General features: G+C 48.0%; 1 protein-coding gene across 27 annotated transcripts in view; it reads right to left on the reverse strand.

The window, feature by feature from the left end:
• Positions 1 to 19,472, reverse strand: part of ank2b (ankyrin 2b, neuronal) — a 1,300,297-nt gene that overhangs the window by 237,297 nt on the left and 1,043,528 nt on the right. For all 27 annotated transcript variants that reach the window (XM_072495860.1, XM_072495874.1, XM_072495872.1 and 24 more), the window contains 4 exons: positions 6,650 to 6,748; positions 5,990 to 6,088; positions 2,803 to 2,901; positions 2,241 to 2,339 (listed from right to left, as the gene is read on the reverse strand). In XM_072495860.1, coding sequence (XP_072351961.1) covers positions 2,241 to 2,339; positions 2,803 to 2,901; positions 5,990 to 6,088; positions 6,650 to 6,748 — 396 coding nt within the window. The remainder of the gene's footprint in view (positions 1 to 2,240; positions 2,340 to 2,802; positions 2,902 to 5,989; positions 6,089 to 6,649; positions 6,749 to 19,472) is intronic.

A 19,472-nucleotide genomic window follows, 5' to 3' on the forward strand; every position in this document is an offset into this window, starting at 1 on the left:
GGGGGATGTCGTGCAATGGGCATGGGGGCAGGCCGCGGCTCACTTGCGGTGCGGGGGTTGAGGCTGACTTGCGGTGCCGGGTGGTGGCCAGCCGTGGAACTCTGCTATCAGGCTGTCCGCTCAGGATGGCGGCCCAATATTCCCCGTGAATCCTTTGTATTCCACGCCATGAATAAATTTACATGACGTGGAGCACTGAATTGCATCCTGCTTTACGGCCGTAAGGGGATTGTAAAACTCGTGCAATTCAGCTCCGGCAGGAGAACAAAGTCTCCCAAACGGAGAATCCTCCTCATTATCTAGAAGCCATCCTAGTGCATCAAAGATGCTTTATCCTTTTATTTTATTTTCTTTACCTCTCAACTCCCCTTTCCCTTCTGTATTGTTTATCTGTGTTTATGTGTATATTATATGTTACATTTTTGTCAGTTAAATTATACGATTGTTAAGTAATAAACGGTTATTTGGTTTTACATTTTACAAACTAGGTGATTACAGTATATTGGGCTCAGCCAAGGTCCTCAGATATTTTAAAGTGACATCGAATGTCATTTGTGTAGTGACTCTGGGTCAAATGGGGTGGAATTGACTGTGCACTAGCCCAGGGGGTCATGACATAGTTCAGGAAGATACAAATACTGACCCTGGGAATTTGTTTGCTTTGTACTTTTTTTGTTTGTCGAAGGTTTCTATCTTGCCTACATGGAAGGCACAGATTTTAAAGCGGTTATATATTTTTTTCATTCTTTTGTGGGATTTGGGTGTCTGTCACTGGCTCGGCCAGAATTTATTATCCATCCCTAACGTGGGGTGAAGCATGTTGCTCATGTCTTGTGAATACTTGGAGGAAGTACTCATGTAGAATATTTCTCATCTGCAGCAATGCTTTTTTCTAGGTCTCCCTCTGCCCTAATAATAATTTCTGCATGCCTCTAAACTGATATCTATTGGTTGTATGGTGGGAAAAGCTGTTGCAAGTAGCGTAATTATTATACACGTTCAGCATTGTTCCTTTAGAAGGGTTCCACTTGTGTGCTACCGAACTGTTGTTGAATAACTTGACTTAATCAATTTGTTTTCAGTCCGTCCCTTATTCAGCACGCTTAAAGATATATCTGGCTCCTCCTATCTTGTAATTTGGGATCCCAGATCATAATGAACTGCCATTCTGTGGTCAATATCCCCCAAAGGTGCCTCAACTTCAATTTCCTGTTATCAAGCTTATTTACAAGCTCCAGGTTAAGATGAGTGCTGTGTCTGAAGGGTGATTTCTGATGCATTACATTAATCCGATTCAAAGCTATTTGGGGTTTTCCATGCAGAGTTGTTGTTTGGAGCCACCTATTAAAATAACTTATATGTTCTCACATACCCAATCTCTTTGGTCAGAACAAACTGTCTTCCTTTTAAGATTACTCAGTGGTCTGCAGTATGCTCCTATGTTTTTTATAACAGAGGTGTCCATCCAGAGTTATTAATTGTGTACCTTTCGGCAATGTGGGCAGTTACTGTTATTGTTTCATTGCAATTTGTGACCCCTCCACTGGTCATGCTAGAAATGCCCCTAGTGAGGTGAGTGCCTGACATGCGTTTGGACGTCAAGAAGTGCCTCGAAGGCCCCACGAGAACGTTGGTAACAGATATGTTGAAAACGGCCCCTGACCCAACAGATTGTCTACCTGCTGTCTTTAGAACCATGTTTAGGAAACATTGTTCAATTTTAGCAACAAATTGTCTCCAACAAACAAATGCAAATTGTTGGTTTTGCTTCAACAAACGTGCTGTAAATTAGCATGATTTTGCATTCACCCTTCTTTCTTTCCTCATTGCATCAAGTTAAACCAAGAGTTCTGCTGCACTTGACTGTGGAGCAGTCAGGGTGATGTTTTACTTCATTAATAATACATTCCTTGAGCTATATATAAACTTTGGTCAAGTCAGCCCTGTAAGAAAATTCTGATTCTCCCCACATACTGCAAATTGAATCTCACCACAGATGTTTCATGAGCAAATATATAATATATGTAAGAAAAACCTTATGTCTCTAATCTGGTCATATTTTGTTAAATAATTTAATAGTTGTCCCTATTAATGACAGAGCAAAGATTTATAACATTTGTTTACAATCAATACTGCAAATAAATGCTGCAACATAAAAATCACATTTATTCTTAAAAAGCTGAGAAAGAACAATCCTGAAACAGCCACTGATGAGATTTTGTTTTCAGAGAAGTACTCACAGTTGTAGTGGTGGTGACCTCTTCTGTGACAACCTTCAAGGTATCAACCACAGAGATATATCCAAGACGTTTGGCAATTGCTAAGGCAGTGTTGCCATTCTGCAAGGAAAAGAGTTGGGTTAATTCCTTAGTTTCGCCAGGGCCCTGTGACAGCTGATGTCCTGCCAAATCCTAAAGGATACTATTTGAAACTTTCCATTCACCATATCTATTTGAATTGTGCAGGCTAACCTCACTGCTGTAAGCAGACTAGAACTTGATACTTCATAACACTTCCGTTAACTTGGAGAGCTGGTTATTAGTAATAGCTAAACAACAGAGAAATCATTTTGCAGTTCTTTTATTACTGGAGCTGCTCGTGTTATCATGGTAACAAAAAATAGGTGATGCAAAATTTAATTTTTTTTAAACACAGCTCACACAGAAAATGATGCAAAAATCAATAGATTGTGACCTTTTGAGATGACAGCAGCAATTAGCACTAGTATCACTGATCCTTACTGAGGCATAATCTGCACACAGACAATCTTCCAGTACTCGGAGAAGCAAGTGTCAGACTTACTGCAGTGATGGCATTGGCTCTGGCTCCGTGTTGAAGGAGGACATTGATGATGTGGGTGTGGCCCTGTTGTGCTGCCTGATGCAAAGGTGTGTATCCATTCTGAATACGCAGCAAGGTTCGTCCAGGGGCATTCGGATAACAGGAAAGAAATAGCACAAAAAGAAATGAGCATAGCACTGCATGAGTGAATTGAGGAAATTCTCTCAAGGTAGAGACTGAACTCCTGAAACACATTAAGACACAATAGAATGTTTCTTTAAATTCCTTCTCAGAATGTGGGGATTACTAGCAGGACAGTTTTTATTGTCCATTCCATATTTGCCTGTGAAGTGGTGGTGGACAGCTTTTTTTCTTGAACTCAATGGTATTTGCCAATAGTTGTTCAATGGTTAAGAGAGTTAAGGGTTATAAGTGTAAAATGAGAGAACCATTCCCCAACTAACATTGGGGTATGATGATGTCTAGAATAGATTCCACGGCATTACACAGAATTAACAGAACAGAAACAGGCCTATTGGCCCAACTAGTCTGTGGTGTTTATAATTCGCACACATCTCGCATTTTGTCTGTTCTATCTCAGCCTGCAGCTCATCTTTCTATTCCCTTTACTCTCAGCTACTATTCTAGTTTCATTTTGATAGCATGCAAGTGAAATACTGCAGATATGGGAAAATAGAAATAAAAACAGAAAATGCTGGCAATACTCAGCAGGTCTGGCAGCAACAGTGGGAATAGAAAGAGAGTTAATGTTTCAGGTCAATGACCTTTCATCAGAACTCACGTCATCAACCTGCTGAGTCCAGGATTTCTGTTTTAATGCCTCAAAAACTTGAGACTGTGGGGCAAGACCTCCACGAAGCTACAAGCTCTAGGCCACCTAGGACTTGATGGTCAAGGAAGGTGTGCTCATAATGCACCAATCAGGCTGAGTGTCAACCTGCAAATCCTTCCAATAAATGTCAATGACAGGTGGAAAAGGTGGTAGAGATTCCCAGTCAGTCATGTGATGGAAAGAAAGTTAGAGCCTCTACCATCACCATCTACAGCCGCTGACTACAACATACATGTAAAGTGCATGTTGCCACTCAGTCTCCCTGGGAAACTAATGTGGCAACTTCCACAGCTTAATGACTTTAAAATTTCTCCTGATTTCCTTATTGGATTCATGAGTAACTATCTTGTATTTATGGACTGTAGTTTTTGATTTTCCTCACAAGTAGGATCATTGGCAGAATTTTCCCTCTTGGGAGTGAATTACATGGCGATGGTGGGGACAGAAGTGTTTCCCACTGTGGAGACCACAGGAAATTCTTGCCACATTGCGTGACCCCGGTCTTATTAAATATTCTTTGAGGGGTTTTATGACCTTTCGCACAGCAGGATGTGGATGCCTCCGCCATCAAATCAACCCGCCATTTTTAAAAGCTCGACAAACTGACCCACCATTGATTAAGGAAGATGGATCTCCTGAAGGAAAGAGATGAACCTCCAGGAGCACTCTAAAGTGGGAAGGTGGACCTCTTCAATGACACTGAAGCAGGAACGTTCAGCTGACAGATACTGCCCCCACCCACCTCTGCATGTTCCAGGGTCCACAATGACTGGAGGCCGCCATACTAAACTCTGGAGGCAGCCCAGAGTTCAGGTAGTTGCCTATATGTACATGCCACATTGATCTCTACGTAAACCAGACAGGCGTGATTTCCCACTCGTGGCGTGGATGACTGTGCGGAGGGGTGATTCCGGTCAGGTCTTCATCTGCATCCCATTAGTGGGATTCAAATTAGTTTCATGCCAACAGGAATTGCGACCCTTCATGGCAGGTGTGAGTGGAAGATTCCACCGTCGTTTTACACCAGTGTGAAACCAATTGTGGGAGCTCCCGCCGCATTGTTCCTCTCAACCACCATTAAACCTGCTGTGGGAGGCACGAGGAAATTCTGCCCATGGTATCTAATGGTACATAATATGGACATGCCATTCCCAAACACAAGAATCCTTTGCCTAAAGGGGTATCACAAGATTTTCTTTTCATATTTTCTTCTGGACTTTTTTCACACACTTTTCTCCCTACATGATTTAATCTCACTCATTTTATTTTTAGGTGCTACAGACACAGAAGCTAAATCTGCAATTTATCTATAAGAAATGTACTGCACTCCCAACAAAGAGAGGTTTACTGTTGCTTTAAATGCAGCAGCCCCCAGAAAACTTTGATTGACTCCAAGTCTCAAAGTCCTACATGATGTCTCAGCCATTCCGCTGATGCTGATGGAAACTGCAGTGTTTCCCTGCCAGCTCTGTTGTTTGGAGCACAGCAGCACTCATCCTGGTTACACAAGTCTCCCTTGCAGTGTGGTCCACTGTGCCGAACTCCATACCCCCCTGACGTCCCTAATTGGATGGCAAGCACCAAGGCTTCCTCCCATAAAATAAAGCCAGAGGATGCTACTGAAATGTGTGGGCTTTGAACCTGGGAATGATCCCAAAAACGGGCTCCGATCTCCAAGGGGAATTTTAGCACACTTTTTCTGTGCTCCGCCAAATATTTTCTTGCCATTAAAATTTACTTTGCCACTGATGCCATCCTGGCAACTTTCTCAAGCTGAGCCAATGTGTACACAATCTCACCCTCCTGTTCAACACAGAGCTGAACATCAAATCCTATACTCTAATCATGTGCAAACTCGCTTAGTTTCCCCAATACTAACTTGTATCTTTATTGCTAATCTTTCACTGTGACTGTATTAAAATCCTGGAGTTGGGGCAGCACGGTGGCGCAGTGGGTTAGGACTATGGCCTCACGGCGCCGAGGTCCCAGGTTCAATCCCGGCTGTGGGTCACTGTCCATGTGGAGTTTGCACATTCTCCCTGTGTTTGCGTGGGTTTCGTCCCCACAACCCAAAAATGTGCAAACTAGGTGGATTGGCCACGCTAAATTGCCCCTTAATTGGTAAAAATGAATTGGGTACTCTAAATTTAAAAAAAAATCCTGGAGTTCCTAATCTACTATCATTACAGGAAGAGCATTGTCCCAAAACAGCAATCAAGGGCAGGCTAACCATCGACTTATCAGTGCAACTAGAGATTGTCGATAAGTGATAATAAATAAATGGGGCTTTGTTTCTCAAAAGCAAATGTTTAAAAAAATGATATTCTGTGAACTAAAAGTCATTCTTTTTTTTACCTTGGTTTTGGCATTAACATTGGAACCATGCTGCAGGAGGAAATTGACCATCTTAACGTTTCCATAGTGACAAGCCACAATCAGTGGAGTATAGCCAACCTGAAAGAAAGAAGCTTTGATCAGAATGTATAAAGCTAATTATATGCCTGCAGGAATCCTGAAATATTATTAAAAAATGGCAAGAAATGGAATACAGAAAAATGAATAATTTGCTGGCAATCTGTAGATGCTCAATCTCATCATTATTCGCATGTGATCAAGTTCAGTTAAAAATCTAACCTATGGAATAATTTCCAAAATATCTGTGTTTGTGAATATTGGAGAAGAAAAAGAATGGACCGCGGCAATGATGTCCTCATGCCACTCATTGCCAAGACTCACACACACAGGAAGATTAATCATTCGCATGTGGTGCCAGAGAGCAATGGACATACATGGAAGCTTGCCCCTAGCATTCAGGGGGAGAAATTGAGACCAAAATAGAGAAAGAGAAAAACAGCTGGCTTTTTGCATTTTCACATTAGTCTACAAAAAAATACATATTATAGAGTTTCACGAGTTCACCAACCATTGCAGATACATTCAGGTACCTAAGACCAGCTGTGAAACTGAACAAGGATAGAACAAAACTACAAAGAAAATAATTCGGTGCTGCAATACCTTAGTCTGTGCATCAAGGTTTGCGCCTTGTTTTACCAGAATTTCTCCAACATTAACCTTGTCTTCCTGAGCTGCCAGATGCAGTGCGGACAATCCACTCTAAAGACAGATATAGGAGAGAGATGGCGCATTAGCTGGGGTTTTTAAAAAATAAGCTGACTTCTTTGGCTTCCTTATAAACTTGGTATTTATTATTTTCTTTCTGATCCCTTCACTTAATTTTCAAAAATGGCAAATACGGTTTTGTTTGCTTTCTTTTTATCAGCTTTGACACTCCCAAGCCTTTATCATTGCTATATTCATCAGAATTATTCAGAATCATCTTCCAGTAAAGCCGAAAAGAATGTTTTCTTAGACTTGGACTTACCACAGGAATCTTGACCCTTCAAATCAACATGCTGCATGTATTTCTCTATTGGGAGTTCATCATAGAATGATGAACCGTGGATGTGTGATACAGGAGGAGGCATGGAGACAAATTTGAATAATAAATAGAAATAACAGGGCCACAATAATGATCTTGATTTTTACTGGTTTCTATGCACGTGGGGGCAAAATTGATGGTGTGAGAAAACTTGACATGTCTCTGAACACCGTGGAGTTTTAATTCCATGGCCTGCATATTCTGTTTCAAACAAGTCCCCCTGCCTGGAAGCCAGGCAGATTGACTAGTTTCGCTCCTGACGGGTGGGGAGCATTGCAGATTAGGTTGCAGCACAGGAACAGACAAGGTTAGTTCTACTGAGGTAAAGATTGTGAGCGGGAGCATGAATGAGTGTCAGGAGGAGATTGAGGCAGGGAGATGATGGGAGAGCTGATGACAGACCAAAGGCAGAGATGAGGTGTTGAGAGAAACCAAGAGAGACATCGGGCAAAGAAACATGTCAGCTATCTCAGTGGAGGGTGGTGGTGATCGAGGGACTTACAATTGTTGGGAGATTAAACATTTTTGTTGGGGTCCAGAGAGGTGCTCCTGCCCCACCTGACCCATAAGCAGTGGTGATAAAACACTTTGGGATGGATTCTCCTACCCCGCCCGCCGCAGGAATGCCATGGGGCGAGCTGCATACAATGGAGAACTCCTTTGACCTCGGGCAGGGATCTCCGGTCGTCGGGCTGATGTGGCCAGAGAATCCTGCCCTTTCTTCTTCCATGAAGAAGTCCTTGCCTTTCTTTCATTGCTGATGATTAAATTATTTAAACATCCGCAGAGGCAGGACTGGAGGTGGACAGGGCCAACAGAAAATATTGGATGGGAGGGCTGGAGCGGTTTCAATGTGGACCTCAATTTTAGTGAGATCCCAAACCCGTACTCTGCTGCAGCCTGCTGTTTTGTGCATCTGAAATTCTTTCATCCCTGGCACTCGTTATTCTCACCCAAAGCCAGCAGGTAGGCCCATAATGGGTAGCAACTTGTTGGTGGGAAAGAATGACTAAGTCAACGCCAGATGGCCCGACAAAAATGTTGTAAAAATCAAAACCTCTCCTTTCACAGTCAAACACAATCAGGGGAGGCAGGAACCAATGAGTGAACAAAGTGTCAAAATACTAGCATGGGAGAATTATTTTTCCATCTATTGCAAAGTACCGTTGTTAACTTTTTGATTTTATCGACCAGAAAAGTACTGTACTCAGATGGTTTAATGATTCATTCCCATAGTCAGTGTTCAAACTGAACACACAATCCAGTTATTGCCTAAACATCAAATCAGAAGTTTAATCTTCCAGCTACTATATTTTCACTGAGATTTACTGAATGTGTCCCCTGACGACTTTTCACTGAATTTACATTTTAATCATGGTTTAAGTTAACGAGGAAAACCTGAAAGGTTTGATGGCAGAATGAAATCATTGAATCAAGTGTCCAGAGAAGAGAAATTGATTCATTTAATGATACAATCAACCTTCTTTGCTGGTTGCTCACATTCAGAAGTGTCTAAAGAGTGAATTTTAAAACATAAATGAGCCTACATATTTTCTTTGTGAAATTTTGACTCCTGAGAATTTCAAATTTCAATGGACTCTTCACACCAGAAATTCAGGGCAGCCCCCAAGTCAAACAAGTTTCAGTATTCTTCATGTAAGAGAAATTATACCAATAAACTTGTCTGACGGCATTCCATTAAATGCCAACTGTGCAGCTTCATAAAAATTGTTATGGTTTTCATAAATATATATCATGAAGCAAAATTTTAATTTAAAATAAAACTTGAAGCTATAAATCTGGGGTGTTGCAGTCCCAATGGGAGACACAAGGCTGAATATCTTGACTGGTGTCATCTCTTGGGCTTTACTTAATTGACGACTAGTCTCACCGGTTGTCAAGGCCCGACTGTGGAAGGGAGAGAAAAATGGGCCTGTTGTGCTGCGAGGTGGTCCTGCTCAATCACTCCACCCACAAGGTCAATGAAGGACTTGGTGCTGGCGAAAATGTAACAAATATTTACATTTTTTGCTATGGTATTTTAAAAGGTACAACTTAGTGCCACAGATTGTATTTTCATTCTTGTTAGTTTCTGCATCATTCCTCATTGTGGGACCAGAAACGCTCCAGAATGTGTGCAGCTAAACTACAAATGGTAATTTGAAATCCGTAAACAGGAATATTTCTGCGGCTACATGATGTTTTATACAACAGAGGCCTGGGCTTAAATACTGGGTGTCGGTTAGTGAGAGAATGTTTTTTTGCAAAGTCCTTGAACATGCTGTCACGACCCAAACCCATGCTCATCATTCCTGGAGCTCCATGATTGAGCTCAAATCAGGATTCTGTCCCTGCCACAGTACCAAAACTGCTTTTATTGGGGCAGCACGGTGGGACAGTGTTAGCAGTGCTGCCTCACGGCGTCGAGGACACTGCGTTCAATTCCATCCCCTGATCACTGTCTATGTGGACTTTCCACATTCTCCACCCCCCCCCCCCCCCCCCCACCCCACAACCCACAACCCAAAGACGTGCAGGTGGATTAGCCATGCTAACTTGCCCCTTTATTGGAAAAATTAAAAAAACACTGCTTTTATCAAAGTCAAATGTGACATCCTATGGGGCTGCCACAAAGGTTAACTTTCCCTCCTCATCCTTCTCAAAATGTCTGCTGTCTTTGTCAGAGCTGATCACACCATTCAATACCTCTACGCTGTCATCCAGCTCTGTGGAACTGCCCTCCCCTGGTTCCTTTCTTATGTATCTAACTCTAACCAGAGAATTAATTGCAACAGCTTCTATTCGCACTTCAACAGTGTTACCTCCGGTGTCCCCCAAGGATCAATCCTCGTCCCCTCTTATTACTCATCTATATGTTGCCCCTTGGAAATATCACCTGAAAAAGCAGCATCAGTTTCTCCTGAATAAAAGCAAATTACTGCGGATGCTGGAATCTGAAACCAAAAGAGAAACTGCTGGAAAATCTCAGCAGGTCTGGCAGCATCTGTAGGGAGAGAAAAGAGCTAACGTTTGAAGTCCAGATGACCCTGTGTCAAAACGTTGGCAAAGGGTCATCTGGACTCGAAACGTGAGCTCTTTTCTCTCCCTACAGATGCTGCCAGACCTGCTGAGATGTCAGGACTGCTCTGATGGCGCCCTGCAGTACAGCTCCCAAAGGGTCTCCCACTTTGTGGTGATGTGCTGTGCCCTTCACAACCTGCCACAGCAGTGGGGCAACATGCAGGAGGAGGGACTTGCGGCCTCATCCGAGGCAGAAGAAGACCAGGAGCGACTGGAGGGCAAACCCAAGGAAGAGCCAGAGGATGGAAAAAGGCGGTAGCAAGGGTCCGACACGCCCGGAGGTCCAGGGAGGCCCTCATAGTATCCAGATTGTCAAAGGACGAGGCTGTGCATGTCAATTCAAACCCAGCGATGGTCTTCAGTGACTGGGACAAGCTCTGGACTGCCTCAGCAATGTCCACTTGTGTCTTGTACATGTCCCTCAGTAACCGGGACATGGTGTTGAGGCCCTCAGCCATTGTCGTCACAGATTAAGCCATGCCTTGGGCACAACCACTCATGATGCTGACCTTGTGCTTCAGGCTTTCCACGGCGGCCGTCACCCTAGCAGTATTGGCCTTGGTGCCACACATTGTCTGCGCCATCTCTTGCGCCCAAAGCCTTTGGGACTCCTCTAATCAGCTATGTAGTCGCTGGAATGCTGCTGACCTCCCATTCTGAATGTCACGGCACTGGACTATCATCTGCATCAGCTCTGGGAGAACCATGACCAGAGGTTCGGCATCTGACTGGGACCCAGCTGAGTCCTCCGACTGCTGTCTCCCTTGGATGTTCCGGCCTCCATCTGATGTGCAACAACAACTGTGTGGTGCTCACCAGATTGTGCCCCAAAAACCTATGCACTAATGGTCACACATGTGAGGGAAGGATCATTTTCTCTGACCCTGAACAACTCATTTGAGACAGGTCATCTGGGTAAAGGGGCAGTGGATCCCTGCGGCAGAAATGAACCTCAAAGAACAAAGAACAATACAGCACAGGAACATGCAGCTAAGGGAGAGGGTAGAGCTGCCAAGGGGGAGTGAGCTCAGGTATCTGCAGGTTAGGGACTTACTACAGACGAAAAGGTCTGGAGGGGGTCCCTAGGTTGCCGGGATACACCCTGCTGGAGCAATTGCTGCTTCCGGACGTAGGGTAAGGATGAGCTTGATACAGTTTAAGGTGGTGCATATGACTCGGGCGGGAATGAGCGAGTTCTTTCAGTGGGTAGCAGATGAGCATGAGAGGTGTGGGCTGGGGCCAGCGGGGACCAGCGAATCATGCGCACATGTTTTGGGGTTGCGAAAAATTTGGAAGATTCTGGGACGGAGTGTTCGCGGTCTTAGCCAGGATAGTGGAGGAGGAGGTGAACCCGGATCCTTTGGTGGCTATATTTGGGGTTTCAGAAAAGCCAGAGTAAATGGAGAGGAGGAAGGCCGATGTCTTGGCCTTCGCCTCTCTGATTGCATGGCGGCGAATTTTGCTGGCGTAGCGGTCGGCATCGCCACGGGGGTAGCAGCATGGTTGGGTGACCTGTATGACTTCCTGCGATTAGAGAACATAAAGTATGAGTTAAGGGCTCTTCAGGGGGGTTTGAGGAAAGGTAGGGGATGTTTGTGACCATGTTTGTGGGGCTGTTCGTCACGGGGGAGGGGGGGTGAAAAAGGGGAAAAATCTGTACAGACTGTATAGTTAGTTGATTGTTGGGAAGTATGTTTCCCGGGAGTTTATTCACTGTAACCTGTTTTGATACATGTTCGTAATAAAATACATTTTTTTAAAAAAAGCACAGGAACAGGCACTCCTGCCCTCCAAGCCTGCGCCGACAATGGTACTTGCCTAAACTAAAATCGTATGCACTTACAGAGTCCGTATCCTTCCTGTCCCATCCTATTCATATATTTGTCTAGATGCCACAATCGTACCTGCTCCCACTACCTCCCCAGGCAGCGTGATCCATATATTTACCACCCTCTGGTAAAAAAAAACCTACCTTGCACATCTGTTCTAAACTTCTCCCCACCCACTTTAAACCTATGTCCCCTTGCTGTTAGTGACTACTCTCTCCTCGGTCAACCCCACAATTTCCAGGACCCATTCCTCATCGGGGGTGAGGACTAGGATCTCAGGCATTTCGACCCCATCTTGGCCCTTCCCCACTTATTATGGACTATCTTCTCCTGTGGGGACTGTGGTAGTATGTATTAGGGGGTCATGTGGGACTGGAAGCCCTAATGTCATTGGCTGACAGATCCCAGGTCCTGGTTGGCCGTTGACCTCTAGCTCCGCCCTGAAGGCGGAGTATAAGAAGCCAGAGTCCTCCCCTGCAGGCCATTCTACTATCGAGCTGCGGGGGAACAGACACACTTAATAAAGCCTCATCGACTTCACTCTATTCGTCTCACGGAGTCTTTGTGCGCTACAATTTATTAAGCGTGCCTAAAAAGGACTATGGAGCTCAGGATCATCCCGGAATGCCTGAGGATCAGCCCCCACGCAGTGAATGCGGCAGCAGCCTTCAAGCACTCGCAGACTTGTTTTGAGGCCTACCTCAGAACGGCCACCGGCCGGGTCACAGAAGACCAAAAACTACAGGTCCTGCACTCGAGGTAAAGCACGGAGATTTTCTCCCTCATCGAAGACGCGGAGGATTTCCAGATGGCGTTCGCAGCACTGAAAAGTCTCTATGTCCGCCCAGTTAACCAAATCTACGCTCGCTACCAGCTCGCGACGAGACGGCAAAGTCCCGGAGAATCGATGGACGAATTCTACGCCGCGCTGCTGATTTTGGGACGAGCCTGCAGCTGCCCTTCGGTGAACGCAAATGAACACACGGACATGTTAATGCGCGATGCTTTTGTGGCAGGTATTAATTCCTCCCAAATCCGCCAAAGACTTCTAGAAAAAGAGTCGCTAGGACTCTCAGAGGCACGGGCCCTAGCAGCCTCTCTAGACGTGGCCGCGCGTAATACCCGCGCCTACGGCCCTGACCGCGCGGCAGCCCATTGGGCTCCGTACGTACCCGTCGCGACAAACCCCCCCCTCCCCCCCGGACACCCCACAGGCTTGCGCGGTCCAAACGCCAAGTCGCACCGGGGGCGCCCGCTGCTATTTCTGCGGCGAGGCGAAACACCCCCGGCAGCGCTGCCCGGCCCGCGCAGCAATCTGCAAGAGCTGCGGGAAAAAGGGCCATTTCGCGGTTGTGTGCCGGTCCCGTGAGGTCGCCGCTGTCCCGGGAGAACAGGGAGCCCTGCAAGCCGCTTACGCTCCCCAACCCCCCCAGCGCCCCATGTACGACCCGCAGGAGCTCTGGGTCCCGACCACCGCGGTCCCGGGAGAACAGGGAGCCCTGCACGCCGCTTACGCTGCCAACCACCCCCCCCGCCCCGTCCCCACGTATGACCCGCCGGCGCTACCAATTTGGGTCCCGACCACCGCTGTCCCCAGAGATGAGGGAGCCCCGCGCGGTCCTAACGCTCCCCAACCCCCCAGCGCCCCATGTGCGACCCGCAGACGCCGCCATTTTGGGTCCCGGCCACCACGAGGGGAGGAAGGGCGCCGCCATCTTGGACCACCCCAGACCTGTACGACGGGTGGGGGTGGCCATTTTGTCCACCCCCGCCGCCATCTTGTGACCCCCCAGCCATGTGCGATGTATGGGGGCAGCCATTTTGTTCATCCCCGACGCCATCTTGGACGGCAACAACGGACCCCAGTGTCGACGGCTCCACGGGGTTCGAGGAAGATGCTCCACTACTACAACCACGTCTCGCTTCAATTACGCTCGATCAAGTTCGGCCCCGGACACTCCAGACGACGACGACAACGGTGCTAATAAACGGGCACGAGACACCATGCCTAGTCAACTCCGGGAGCACGGAGAGCTTTATCCACCCCGACACGGTAAGACGCTGTTCCTTTACCACCTATCCCAGCGCACAAAAGATTTCCCTAGCTGCAGGATCCCACTCCGTACAGATCCAAGGTTTCTGCATAGTTACCCTAACGGTGCAGGGGAGGGAGTTCAAAAACTACAAACTACACGTCCTTCCCCAACTCTGCGCCCCCACATTACTGGGATTAGATTTCCAGTGCAATCTACAGAGCCTTACGTTCAAATTCCTCAAGGTGCAACCCCTGTCCTTGTTTGCGAACCTCACCCCGGATTGCAAACCCGTCGCCACTAGGAGCAGACGGTACAGTGCCCAGGACCGGACCTTCATTCGGTCCGAAGTCCAGCGGCTACTAAAGGAAGGCATAATCCAGGCCAGCAATAGTCCCTGGAGAGCACAGGTGGTAGTAGTGAAGACAGGGGAGAAACAAAGGATGGTCATTGACTATAGCCAGACCATCAACAGGTACACACAACTAGACGCGTACCCTCTCCCCCGCATATCCGACATGGTCAATCGGATTGCCCAATATAAAGTCTTCTCCACCGTGGACCTCAAGTCCGCTTACCATCAGCTCCCCATCCGCCCAAGTGACCGCAAGCACACAGCCTTCGAGGCAGACGGGCGATTATACCATTTCCTAAGGGTCCCATTTGGCGTCACAAACGGGGTCTCGGTCTTCCAACGGGAGATGGACCGAATAGTTGATCAACATGGGTTGCGGGCCACGTTCCCGTATCTCGACAATGTAACCATCTGCGGCCACGACCAGCAGGACCACGACGCCAACCTCCAAAAATTCCTCCAGACCGCCAAAGCCTTGAACCTCACGTACAACGAGGACAAGTGCGTTTTTAGCACCCACCGGCTAGCGATTCTGGGCTACGTAGTGCGCAATGGGATAATAGGCCCCGACCCCGAACGTATGCGCGCCCTCATGGAATTTCCCCTCCCGCACTGCTCAAAAGCCCTGAAACGCTGCCTGGGGTTTTTTTCATACTACGCCCAGTGGGTCCCCCAGTACGCAGACAAGGCCCGCCCCCTAATACAGACCACGACCTTCCCTCTGTCGACAGAGGCTTGCCAGGCCTTCAGCCGCATCAAAGCGGATATCGCAAAGGCCACGATGCGCGCCATCGACGAGTCCCTCCCCTTCCAGGTCGAGAGCGACGCCTCCGACGTAGCTCTAGCGGCCACCCTTAACCAAGCGGGCAGACCCATGGCCTTTTTCTCCCGAACCCGCCACGCTTCAGAAATCTGCCACTCCTCAGTGGAAAAGGAAGCCCAAGCCATAGTGGAAGCTGTGCGACATTGGAGGCATTACCTGGCCGGCAGGAGATTCACTCTCCTCACCGACCAACGGTCGGTAGCCTTCATGTTCGATAATGCACTGCGGGGCAAAATCAAAAACGACAAGATCTTAAGGTGGAGGATCGAGCTCTCCACCTTCAACTACGAGATCTTGTATCGTCCCGGAAAGCTGAACGAGCCGTCCGATGCCCTATCCCGCGGCACATGTGCCAACGCACAAATTAACCGCCTCCAAACCCTCCACGAGGACCTCTGCCACCCGGGGGTTACTCGGTTTTTCCACTTTATCAAGTCCCGCAACCTCCCATACTCTTTAGAGGAGGTCCGTACAGTCACAAGGGACTGCCACATCTGCGCGGAATGCAAACCGCATTTTTTCAGGCCGGATGGTGCGCACCTGATTAAGGCTTCCCGCCCCTTTGAACGCCTTAGTCTGGATTTCAAAGGGCCCCTCCCCTCCACCGACCGCAACACATACTTCCTTAATGTGGTGGACGAATACTCCCGCTTCCCATTCGCCATTCCCTGCTCTGACATGACCGCGGCCACAGTCATTAAAGCCCTAAACACCATCTTCACACTGTTCGGTTGCCCCGCATACGTCCACAGCGACAGGGGGTCCTTTTCATGAGTGACGAGCTGCGCCAGTTCCTGCTCAGCAAGGACATAGCCTCAAGCAGGACGACCAGCTACAACCCCCGAGGGAACGGGCAAGTAGAGAGGGAGAACGGCACGGTCTGGAAGACCGTCCTACTGGCCCTATGGTCCAGGGACCTCCCCGTTTCACGGTGGCAGGAGGTCCTCCCGGACGCTCTCCACTCCATCCGGTCGCTATTATGTACGAGCACTAATCAAACGCCTCATGAGCATCTCCTTGTCTTCCCCAGGAGGTCCTCCTCTGGAACGTCGCTGCCGACCTGGCTGGCGGCCCCAGGATCCATCTTGCTCCGAAAGCATGTGCGGGCACACAAGGCGGACCTGTTAGTCGAAAGGGTTCACCTCCTCCACGCGAACCCGCAGTACGCTTACGTGGAGTACCCCGACGGCCGACAGGACACGGTCTCCCTGCGGGATCTGGCACCCGCCGGCAACACACACACCCCCCCGACACCATTCACCCAACCCCCCCCCTTCCTGCCACCGCCGCACCCCGCGACCGCCCCCTTCCCAGGAGGATTGGTTCCCCTCCCCTCAGGCCCGACCAAGAATAAAGCCCAAGCTGAAACCGTAAGGCTCCCTGAGACGACAACACCGGTACAAGCACCACCACCACCACCGGGGCCGAGGCGATCGACACGGACGACCAGACCACCCGACCGACTCGTGCTGTCGATCTAAATCAATATATGGACTTTTCACAAGAACATTTTGCTTTTCTCCCGATGCCTTCTGTAAATAGTTGAAACAGGACAAAATTGTACATACTGTATTGCCATATGAATGTTTTCCTCCCAGGTCCAGCCCTGTAAACCCTTACCACCATGCGAAGCATCACCCCGCCGGGTTCATTTTTGACAAGGGGTGAATGTGGTAGTATGTATTAGGGGTCATGTGGGACTGGAAGCCCTAATGTCATTGGCTGACAGATCCCGGGTCCTGGTTGGCCGTTGACCTCAAGCTCCGCCCTGAAGGCGGAGTATAAGAAGCCGGAGTCCTCCCCCGCAGGCCATTCTACTATCGAGCTGCGGGGGAACAGACACGCTTAATAAAGCCTCATCGACTTCACTCTATTCGTCTCACGGAGTCTTTGTGCGCTACAGGGACAAAGAGAGGGCATTGTGAGCCACACATTTGATGGGTCAGGGGGTTCCATAGCAGGTGCCATGTGTGGGCACCACACCTGGTTGTGCTGGTGGGTGTCAAGGGGTTCTGATAAAGCACGAAGTAGGGATGTGGGGACGGTGCGAGGTGTCAGCCAGTGTTTGTCAGGGGGGGTTTGGGAATTTGAAAGATGGCTGACAGAACTGATGCCAAGCGAGGTGGTAACTTACACTTGCAGCTGGTTGGAGGTTGTTGGTCTTCTTCCGACATTGGACGGCGGTCCTCCTGGTCATGCTGCCTGCACTGGCAGTCGCTGCCACTACCTCCCGGTGTCATTGTTCACCCCACTGTTGTCCTCGGACCCCCTCAGGGGAACAGAGTGCCCCACCTCTCCTTCACAGCATTGAGAAGCCTTGTGAGCTTGGCATCTCCAAAGTGAGGAGCAGGTCTGCGTGCTGTCATGCTTGTGTGGTGTGTTGACTGGGAGTGAGTGCTGAGGGAGCTTTTAAAAGCAGCTCCCCTTGTTAGCGACGAGAAGCTGAGTTGCGCTTCCGGCCAATCAGACAAAGAGACAGCCAGTAATGACGAGATGCTCGTGGGTGCTCACTTTTAGCGTGAAGTCCCGTTGAATATGGGCCGCAATCTTGCCAACACGGCTGTTGCGAAACACCCCACCAAAAGTGCCCAAAATTACACTTAGAAATGTTTCTGTCAAATCGTGCCCTATAAAAATATAAGTTGTTATTTTTGACAGCAGCAACTGAAGGGTTTCCAACAGCTAATTGCCCTGCAATAGCACCAATATGATGCTTCCTGTTGTTTTTACGGTGATGGGTTCCATTACAGGTGGCACACTTCATTAGCATACTTAAGTCAGGCTCCCACAGTGTAATTATGAGCCCAGTTAGAAATTCTCTGCTGACACATGTATTTCCCAGGGCCCAGGAAACATTTGAGTGAAAAAGAAGTAGGAGTTGCCAGTTCCACAAGTTGAGTGTCTTTTAAAGCACTCCTCAAGGGCAAGGAGGAGCAAGAGTGCTCACCCCAGAACCTCAAGGAATCCTTTGGACTGGACCTGCTAATTCTGAGCTTGCTCTATCTCTCCTGTGTCCCTATCAGTGACCTCTCCCAATCCCCCAAGCCCCAATCAGTTGTCTATCCACCTTCCAATTGTTGGGTCCTGCCTCAATGCCTTTCTTGGTGCAATACCCTGATCATTGGATTCTTACCCAGGAGCCAATTAGCTCGTCAATTTGGCCGGTTGCCAGGTGAGAAACAGAAGAAAAAAGTTATCATGAAGTACCGTTGTTAAATTTGGTAGGACCGCATTGTCCCCAGTCTTTCCTCACTCCCTTCTTAGAAATATCAGGGGCTGTGAGCATGATTTTCTTGAGGGCTTCTGAACACGGCCATCAGGCCTAAATGGGGTCAGAGGCTTGCACTGTGTGGGAAAGAGTCAGTCACTCACCTGTAATGTTCCACACATGACTAATAAATAGTTAGTAGTTGACAAATAAGGATGATGGACAGGTATTCAAAGCTGGAGTGCCAATCAGAGTACCTCACGTTTGAAAGCAGCATTGTTATTCCATGTTAGGTAAGTGAGAGAGAGGTGCCATAAAATGGAGGTGCTCTCTCCAACATTTTCATAAAACGTCAACAGACTGGCCACCATTGTGGGCAGGAGGCAACTATGGGGGAACCCCTCCATAGAACGGCCTGTGGCTGCTGTTGAACACAAACAGACCAAGATGACCTCTAAGCCTGCTTGGAGTGCAGGCCCCTAAGACCAACTGCCAGAAGATGGTCTCCAGGCAGCTAAACTATCACCCACCACTTTCAGGGACCTGGACGGCAACTGGAAAATCCCAGTTGGCTTTCAATCATTGGCCTGGAGTGGCCATTATTTAGCTGAATTGGCTACTGCCCTCATGGGCAGGTAGCCTTGCCGGCTCCTGCCCCCCTACACACCAATCCCACCTCCGGGAAATGGCCTAGGAACGGGATGGAGGGGGGAACTGGTGCACTGGTTAGCAGAACTATTTCTAGTGCCCGCCTGTCTCAGTTTCTGGCTCATGCGAGACATTAAAGTCCTCCCTTAAGTGTCTGGACATTATTGGGAACAGCCCTCTTGAAGTGAAAGGCGGAACCTTTATAAGCCTTCTGTATAGTTTGTGTACAGACTCGCAACAGATGGGCCATTTCATGCATTCCCTGTATTCCAAGGATGATAATAGAGAACAAGCACTTGATGTGCATCAAAGTTTCAGTCATCTGCCTTCGCATTATTGGCCCCTATGAACATGGACCATTCATGTAGTATTGTGATTTTCACAGTGCTTTGTCAAATTCTAAGATTGACAAAAATAAAGGA

The sequence above is a fragment of the Scyliorhinus torazame genome, chromosome 3 (genome assembly GCF_047496885.1).
Source record: "Scyliorhinus torazame isolate Kashiwa2021f chromosome 3, sScyTor2.1, whole genome shotgun sequence".
Taxonomy (NCBI): Eukaryota; Metazoa; Chordata; class Chondrichthyes; order Carcharhiniformes; family Scyliorhinidae; genus Scyliorhinus; species Scyliorhinus torazame.